A 9,331-nucleotide genomic window follows, 5' to 3' on the forward strand; every position below is an offset into this window, starting at 1 on the left:
CATGTTTTGTATTTAATATAGAAAAAAAAACATCCTGCATATATGATCGTTTTGCTTTTTGAAATTTGTTGAATTTCTGTAGTGGTCATTTTCAACATCGAATACCTACATTAAGCAAATAATTTAAGGGATAAAGGCAACCTCAGATTTTATTTTAGGGCAACGCTATATCCAGAAGTAGGTTATGATGATGAATATGCGGTAGGTACTAAGCTAAGGAATTGCTTTTTTTCTTATTTGATGTCAGAGATACAGTCAACAGTTGATTAGTGAAAGAAATCCCTTGATTTTTACGGATAGATAATGTTTCGCCTTTATAAGTTAACAGTGTGGATTCCCAGTATGCTATTTAGTACACAGTCCTTTGAACCCTCATTGACTCACAGTTTTTGTTGTTATTTACTTTACGCAATAACAACAAATGAATTTCATAACATGAGAAAAAAAATAAGGACAGTGAACACTTAAAATGAAAAAAGATTGGAAGTTAGCATGTAACTTGTGGCGATGAAAAAACAATGTATTTAATTTATAAGTTTCTTTATTTCTTAAATTTTCATATAATAATAATGAATATAAAAATCATAATCTTTTTAATTACTACGATACGTTACGTACGACTACGTATGCCACGTTTCAAAATTTACATTTCACTCCACTTTGAAACAAAGTTTGCTTACATCTATAAGTTTTATTTCTAAAAAAAAATTTCACTCATCGTTGAAACCAAGCTTCTTTTGAAAAAACAGCAATACGCAAACATTACAAAAAGATTTCATGATAGTATCAAATGTATCACAATTGTAGTCACGATTACCTAATCAACATTAATTTCTACGATTTTTTTTTTATCATTGAATGATTACTGGTGGCCCGGAGGCCTTTCCAGTTTCACGAGGACAGGTGGGCGAGCAAAGGCTCAGCCAGGAGGGGTGGGATTTGCCAACAGCTACCCGAGCGCCTCCGAAGGAGACCTAACAGTTCAAGAGCAGCCGCTTCGCGAATTAATCTACTACCGGATCGGAATCGCGACCCGCTGAGAAGATCCGGCGAGAAACTCAGCGAGCTGATTCATGGGTTAGGTTGCACGGCGAACTCTTTGTCGAGTTCGACGAGTACGGCTACCGGGGTCCCCAAGCCTGCTCCTAGTGTTAGAGCTGAAGGCGTCTAGTGCAAAGGTTATTGGATCTGATGGACTCTACGAATTACGAATCCTTTATGTATTACAAACTTGAAATTAGAAGCAAGGTTGTCGATTCGGGGTGATTATTTAAATGTATTTATAGTATCACAATTTTCCACGACTCTTTATTTCGTAGCTCGACTTCACTTCAACTTCACAGCTTGCTCTTGGGCCTACGTCGCAGTTGCGCATAGATCAGTCCCGCGGGTTGATCTATGGGATGGTAAATGAAATGTCTCGGGTCCCCTTTGGTCACGTTCACTGGGAACTTGGACATATCGATGTTCAGGTAATGCTTATTCGGCATTGTCATCTTGATCCATGTTATCTGAGGACAAAAAAAGCACATTTATAAAGTCCGATGGTAATTTGTTTATTGATTTAGGTCTTTCAACAAAGGATATATACTAGAGAGACTACTAAACAGTTATTAGCACGTGTACTCCGTCAATTTCAAGAAAACAGCATCCATAGAAACAAAATATTAATGCGAAAAGGAATATGTAGACTACATGTATGACTATTGAATAGTAATTACTAGCGATATACCTTCGAGGCTACCAGCTATTAGGTAAGGAAAAATGTAGATGGGGAAAATATACTAGGATACTAGTATTGTAAGCTAGCTCCGGTTACCGTCCTCGCCGAACCCGTCCCTTGTGACGAAGGGCTCGACGAGTAAATTAACCCACAGACACAGCCCACTGAGTTTCTCGCCGGATCTTCCAATGGGTCGCGTTTCCGATCGGATGGTAGATTCTACGAAGCACTGCTCTTGCTAGGGCCAATGTTAGCAACACTCTTGGTTTGAGCCCCGTGAGTTCACCTACAGGTCAAGGAGAAGCTGAAATAGCCTCTCAAGGTAGGTAAAAAAAAGCCGGCATTGGTAAGTACTACCATGCTGCTTATATCTGCCGCGAAGCAGTCAGCCGTACTGATTCGAAGGGTAACCATAACCGTAACAGTTATACAATAGAACTGAAACTCATGTCTCACGGTGACGGGGTTCGGTTGTGATGTCCATGGGCTTCGGTAACTATTTAACGCCAACTGAGTCGTAAGTCCTTTCAGTCATCTGTACAAAAATTATAATGAAAGAAGTAAAACTTTGAAGAAAAGGGGCAATTATTGTATGTACGTTTATTTATTTATTTTACCTAGTCAGGTCATAAGTATTGTCACACAGTAAAAACTTTTCTTTTAGAATGCTGGCCACAAAAAAGTTTATTGAATTCGAATTTAGAATTGTTCATGAAAATAAAAATGTATACTTTTAGAATTTTACTCATTTTTAAATATGGAGTGGACGCTTAAAGAAGACCCTGTTGCAGTTATTGCGTTGCATCGTTGCGGTTACGCGCCAATTCAAATTTTTAACATACTGAAAATTTTGAATATAACCAAAAGATTCGTTTATCGTACCATCAAACGATACAATGAAGACTCTAGTGTAGATGACAGGTCAAGAAGTGGTCGCCCTCGGTCTGTTAGGACTCCAGCAGTGATAAAAGCTGTGAAGGCGCGAATTCAAAGAAATCCCAAATGTAAGCAGAAACTGTTGGCCCTTCAGATGGGGTTAAGCAGAACCACGGTGAAAAGGGTGTTAAATGAAACTTAGGGCTTCGGGCATATCGAAGAAAAACAGGACATCGTTTGAATGCTCGTCTAATGGACCTGAGACTGAAGAGATGCCGCGCTTTGTTGAAGCGGTACGCGGGAAAAAAATATCGGGAAATTCTTTTTTCGGATGAAAAAAATTTTACCGTAGAAGAGAGCTACAACAAACAAAATGATAAGGTGTACGCACACAGCAGTGAAGAAGCGAGCAACCGTATTCCGCGTGTCCAACGAGGTCATTTTCCATCCTCGCTCATGGTATGGTTGGGAGTTTCTTATTGGGGCTTAACAGAGGTACATTTTTGTGAGAAAGGTGTAAAAACGAATGCAGTTGTGTATCAAAATACAATCCTGACGAACCTTGTGGAACCTGTTTCTCATACCATGTTCAATAACAGGCACTGGGTATTCCAACAGGATTCGGCGCCAGCTCATAGAGCGAAGATCACACAAGACTGGCTGGCGGCGCGTGAAATCGACTTCATCCGGCACGAAGACTGGCCCTCCTCCAGTCCAGATTTGAATCCGTTATATTACAAGATATGGCAACACTTGGAGGAAAAGGCGTGCTCAAAGCCTCATCCCAATTTGGAGTCACTCAAGACATCCTTGATTAAGGCAGCCGCCGATATTTACATGGACCTCGTTCGTGCTGCGATAGACGACTGGCCGCGCAGATTGAAGGCCTGTATTCAAAATCACGGAGGTCATTTTGAATAAACTTTAATGTCATAAGAATCTATGTTTTGTTAAGTTCATTTTGGTATATGAATGGTTACATAATGAATAAACTTGTTTCAATTATTTTACATTAAACATGTGACAGAATTTATGACCTGACTAGGTATAATTAATTCTAAATGTCGTACAAAAATTAATCAGTACTATATGCGAGCGGAGGAGTTTTGAGTTCTTTGGACACATTGCCAAAAAAAGAAGAGACAATTCTGAAAAGCTGCTGGTACAGGAAAGGTATACGGAAGAAGGCCTAGAGGCGGAAGACCAATGCACTTCTCGGATCAGATACGCTCTATTTTCAACACTTCAGTCCACGATGCCATCCGCACAGCTAACGATAGGCAGGGCTGGCGCAAGTTAACCCAGGAGAAAGTTATTAAAGGAGGCCACAACCCTCAGCATTCAGGATTATCGATGCAAGGAAAATGAAATCTAAATACTACATAGCGGTAATCTAGTGGACCCAAAAAAATATTTATTATCATCTGATTTCGCGAGGTTCATCATAAGAAATAGTGTCACAAAAAAATATTGGCCTAGGCGGATATACATAATATGTATTATCACAATAACATTCTTGTGTCAGTAGAACGTAACGCATTTTTGTAACGTGACGCACTCTTGACGTAACGGACGCTAGTATTAGTAATAGGGTACATTGAAATCGACAAGATCATACTTTAGGGCAAGTTGTTGGTTGATATTCCTAGCCACTATCTATATAAATCCAGTAGATTTTTGTTTAGTAAATATTTAAATAATTTTACAAAGGACAAATTTAAAAGACAAAGCACTTTATTTTTTTTAGATGTAAATAAACAATTACGATAAACACCACTCGGTTCGATAATTTTAATGAACTAGATACGTACAAGTTATTTATATAGTATGTCACATGAATGAAGCAAATAAAAACGTATTTAAACCATATCATTTTTAGGGAGTAAGCTGTCCACATAATTTTCAAATCAACCTAGGAGTTTAAATCGTACTTTTGTGATGTTAGTGAAAAAAGATAACTTAAATACTTAGTAGTCCATAAATAATATTTTCAAAATATTTCTTTGTAAAAACTAAACGCAATATAACTTTTAGGTTTTCAGTAGATGCCATTACCACCACCTTAGTAGTAGTCGAGGCTCCCGTGATCCTATCATCCCTGATAAATTTGAACTAAATATTAAGAATCTACTTTATTTCAACGGAGAAAACATTTTAAAACTACTTTTAAGTTTAATATCGATGATGATCAGCACAATATTCAAATGTCGACAAATACCAACTTAGTCGTCAGTTACTAAGATAGCTGGAAAGTATTGTAATCGTCATAAATAAATAGAATGACAGTAAAAACGCGAGATTAATCCGTAAAAGTACTTTTAATTATGTTTAAGACACGGGAAAACCGAAAATCAAAAGTTTTAAGTACGACACTTATAAAATTCGATCAAATTATTTATTAGTAGAATCCGACGTACCTCGCTAACTTTTTCGAGAACAGTTTTTTCAGCCTGATATAAGGTGTGCTGGACGGAGGGTGAATAGACGCCCGTATCGGGAGGGCCGGCGAATTTGTCCAGTATGGCATCCTTGACTGTAAGCCATGCGTTATCGAAATCAGCTGTACGCATATTGTCATAAATCCACTCCGCTTCGACGATTGTGCTACAGAAAAATAAACACTTACTTACAAAATCATCACATTTTTAATCGGATTTAACAGGATATCATAAAATACTTTATTAAAATACTAGCGACCCGCCCTCGCTTCGCTTCGGAAACATTAAAACACACGTGAAACCAAAAAAAATAAAATAAAAAAAAAATAAAAAAAAGTAGCCTATGTTCATCAGGGACAATGTCGGCTTCTAATGGAAAAATAATTTTTCAAATCGGTCCAGTAGTTTCGGAGCCTATTCGAAACAAACAAACAAACAAATATTTCCTCTTTATAATATTATAATATAATATAATATTAAGTATAGATATAGAAATATACTTAATTTCATAAAACTCCATATAATAGCTTACCTAAATATTCGCTCTACGGCATCAGTCAGTGTTGTGTATTCATCTTGTACGAAGTCAACAAATGCTGACTGTGTTGTTTTCAATACACGGAGTCCGCTAAGGCCAGACTTAACTATCACTGCCTCTGTTGAATTTTTTATTGGCATGAAAAAACGCACATAAAGAAACATAGAGAGATTTTAAGCACCCAAGCACAACTAACCGTGACGAGTTTGTGATACTTCCGACCACCGCGTGGCGATTGGTGAAAAAACAAAAGCATGGCTGTGAGGTGTCCCCGCCTGCAGTCGCTCCCAGGGGTACTCGATAACGCGACATTTTGCTTCCAGCACTTGCTTGTACATATACAAAAAATGATTTACAACTACAGCACCAAATTCTTCAGGAGTCTTCACTCCGTATTTCTTCGCGAGTAAATACACTGTATTCTTTTGTGAATCGGTCGCAACGACTTCTTTATTGTCACCTAAAATGTATGCTGTCTCCGAAGCCAATTTAAGTTCTGTAAAGACTTCAAACTCCCTGATAACGTGATGTCCTTCGTCTCGATGAACGTGGAGAAGCTTAACTGAACTTTTGCCGTATCCGTGGTCGCAGAGTTCAAACCTACCGCCGGAGTCCTCGGCAGCAGTTAAAGCTACCCTAGGGCTGGCCAAAGAAGGTGAAGGAGTCTCATTAGCACTCGTGCTTGAGGGCTTAGCGTATATTCTGTAAAAGTAATTTTACTGTAATTTAATAATTTTACTGGTGGTAGGACCTCTTGTGAGTCCGCGCGGGTAGGTACCACCACCCTGCCTATTTCTGCCGTGAAGCAGTAATGCATTTCGGTTTGAAGGGCGGGGCAGCCGTTGTAACTATACTTGAGACCTTTAGAACTTATATCTCAAGGTGGGTGGCGCATTTACGTTGTAGATGTCTATGGGCTCCAGTAACCACTTAACACCAGGTGGGCTGTGAGCTCGTCCCCCAAAAGTAAAACTTTTTATACATATAATAACAACATTGATTTAAGTAAGTGATCAGTGATTTATTTACCTATTTGTGCTTGTCCAAGGCATTTTGGGGTCGATTTGATTCACTTAATTTTAAGTGTGTGTAAAAAGCGACGACGCCGCTGCATGAACACCAGAGCTCTTAGATACTGCGGTCGCGTTCATAGCAAACTTGTCTTTATAAGAGTGCCCTGTGACCCGCGCTATCAGAGTCGAGCACGCGACTAATATCAAACACTGTTTAGTATATTAATTACGTATCTATGTTACTGATTAAATAAAAAAATAACCGAACGTGGTATTGTATCCGGTATGCATGTTTTTTTGTTTTTTTTTTGTTCTCATTAAATAGAAATTTATGGAATGATTTATATTGTTTTATTTGTAACATATTATTTTAAATATGATAATAATTGCGATTTTTTTAAATTTTTTTCATACACGAACTATTCTTTTCTTTCATCGCTCTACTAATTTGCTTAGACGAGCAGTGTAGAGCAATATAAAAATCTAAACCGCCTCGTGAGTGTGGGAAATTCAGTCACAGAGTTCAATAAGTAAATTTCAGTCAGTTCAGTCGTTTCGCGTAGAGTCAAAAAGAGTCGCGTTTCGTGAATTGAAACAGAGGCGCTAATGCAACAATTTGTGGGCATTATTCAAATAAAATAGTGATTTAGAAGAAAATATGTCATTGTGTTTTTTTTTAAAAGACCCTGATACCAGCCGTCGTCTTACAAATAGAGCGATATAACTCACGTCCATGACAACAAATATACCTAATCTAATTGTGGGTCGAAGAGTTCATTGCATTAACACGTTCGCTGCGGCAAGTAAAATCTTAAACCTTTGTCTGGTGCGGCGGCGGGCCAAATTGTGGCCCCAATGATTTTTCCGCCAGTGCGTGGTAGGTCTTTTTCGACACGTCAGCACAAGGTTAGATTAAATTGCTATAACTTTGCGAAAACATAATGTAGGTGAACAGTTTTTGGACTGTTGGAAAAACCTTGAACCCAACTTCTTTAGATTTGATTCGCCCCGGGATCTGCCGAACAGAAAATGAGAAATAAACCAGGGAAAGTGGCGGGTCGATATCGACCAGAACCGCACTAGAAAGTATTTTTAGTAGTGATGGGAAAGACAAAAATAAGGGGATATCGAAAATAAAACAGAATTAAAGTAAAGAAATAAAAATTGTTTATTTAATTATTTATTAATGGCTGTCTTTAAAACATTTCGCACAAAGATTTTGCTTGCACATTCTGCAGTATGTTTTAATTTTTTTTACTTTCCTTTTCACCTCGGAACTCTTCATGGTTTCCCGCAGTTTTTCATTTTCTTGAAGGAAAATATCTCCTGACTGCTGTCACTATCACTATCTGCACCGCAAATTAATTTATTTTCCAAAATATTTATCTTTCTTTTGTTGCCTGACATCGTGCCTTTAATTTTAAGGAATAAAAAAAACGTGACGTACGTCAGTTCCGATAGCTTGCCCAACACTAACTGGCGAGGCGGGCGCTCTGTGCGGTATCGGGCCGCCAACAGCCTGTTGGGACGGCGGGCCACAATAGGCCTCCTCCCGCACCGAGTTGATATTTTTTACCGTCAGTGCGTGATAGGCCGATAAAGGCCTGCCGTGATGTTTTTATAGGGAACACCTATACTTTTGACCACAATCTCAAATATATATTTGTCTTTGTCGTACCTTTACAAACACCTGAGATAATCGTTCCGCACCAGCGAGAGGGACATAGTTTTCTTCGTCCGCACCAGGTGAAATTCCGCGGCAGGCTGATTTGGGCCTGTTCCGCAGTGAACGTGTTAATTTATATATTTTAGTAATAATGAAGATCCGACAAGTTATAAAAATAAATAAACAAAATCATCCTGACAACTAAATCTAGTGCCCAATCAAAACGACTTATTTATTTAAAGCATGAATGTAAAATATTAACGAAATATGCTTATGAATTTACGATTTATTTATATTCACAAGATATTAAGTTATTTAATATAGTACATTGTGCACCAAGGGAGAAAAGTTGGACATTTCCTCCCGCGTGTAAAATTGCATTTCCCGCGTAGAAAACATACTCATAAAAAAAACAATTTAACTGTTTTTTAATTTTTAAAGAAACTACTACTAAGTGAATAAGAACTGTCTGATAAACTCATCTTTGTTTAATACTACAGTATTAAATTTTATTGCCTTTGTTTATTTCACTTTTACGCTAAACACAATATTGCAAATTACCCGAGCACAACAATGGCGGAGAATTTTAGGTGCGTGAGCACAGACGTAGACACTAACGCACATGCGCACTTGTCAACCTAAGAAGGCACCCGGCTCCAACGGCATCCGTAACCGCGCGCTTAAACTCTTACCAGTCCAACTGATAGCAATGTTGGCTACCATTTTAAATGCCGCTATGACGCACTGCATCTTTCCCGCGGTGTGGAAAGAAGCGGACGTTATCGGTATACATAAGCCGGGCAAACCGAAAAACGAAACCGCTAGTTACCGTCCGATTAGTCTCCTCCCGACGATAGGCAAAATTTACGAACGGCTCCTTCGGAAACGCCTCTGGGACTTCGTTACCGCGAATAAAATTCTAATAGACGAGCAGTTTGGATTCCGCGCTAAGCACTCGTGCGTACAACAAGTGCACCGCCTCACGGAGCACATCTTAATAGGGCTAAATAGGCGTAAACAAATCCCGACCGGCGCCCTCTTCTTCGATATCGCGAAGGCGTTCGACAAAGTCGGGCA

At 38.7% G+C, this 9,331-nt stretch overlaps 1 protein-coding gene across 1 annotated transcript; it reads right to left on the reverse strand.

Moving 5' to 3' along the window:
• Positions 1-1,174: 1,174 nt before the first annotated feature.
• Uro (Urate oxidase) lies at positions 1,175-6,757 on the reverse strand. The gene is made up of 5 exons (XM_028178166.2): positions 6,605-6,757; positions 5,772-6,277; positions 5,570-5,693; positions 5,017-5,203; positions 1,175-1,511 (listed from the first exon to the last, which is right to left on the reverse strand). The coding sequence occupies exons 1-5, from the start codon at positions 6,625-6,627 to the stop codon at positions 1,338-1,340; spliced, it is 1,014 nt and encodes a 337-aa protein (XP_028033967.2). The 5' UTR covers positions 6,628-6,757; the 3' UTR covers positions 1,175-1,337.
• Positions 6,758-9,331: the final 2,574 nt, after the last annotated feature.

The sequence above is a fragment of the Bombyx mandarina genome, chromosome 04 (genome assembly GCF_030267445.1).
Source record: "Bombyx mandarina strain Sakado chromosome 04, ASM3026744v2".
Lineage (NCBI taxonomy): Eukaryota > Metazoa > Arthropoda > Insecta > Lepidoptera > Bombycidae > Bombyx > Bombyx mandarina.

Bases quoted from the DNA above. Each gene is read 5' to 3' on its own strand.
- Uro (XM_028178166.2), bottom strand. From the start codon at position 6,627: ATGCCTTGGACAAGCACAAATAG. The intron at 5,204-5,569 runs GTAAGCTATTAT...ATTTTTCTGTAG, and splicing joins GCCGTAGAGCGAATATTTAG to CACAATCGTCGAAGCGGAGT. The intron at 1,512-5,016 runs GTACGTCGGATT...TTTTGTCCTCAG, and splicing joins TTCTCGAAAAAGTTAGCGAG to ATAACATGGATCAAGATGAC.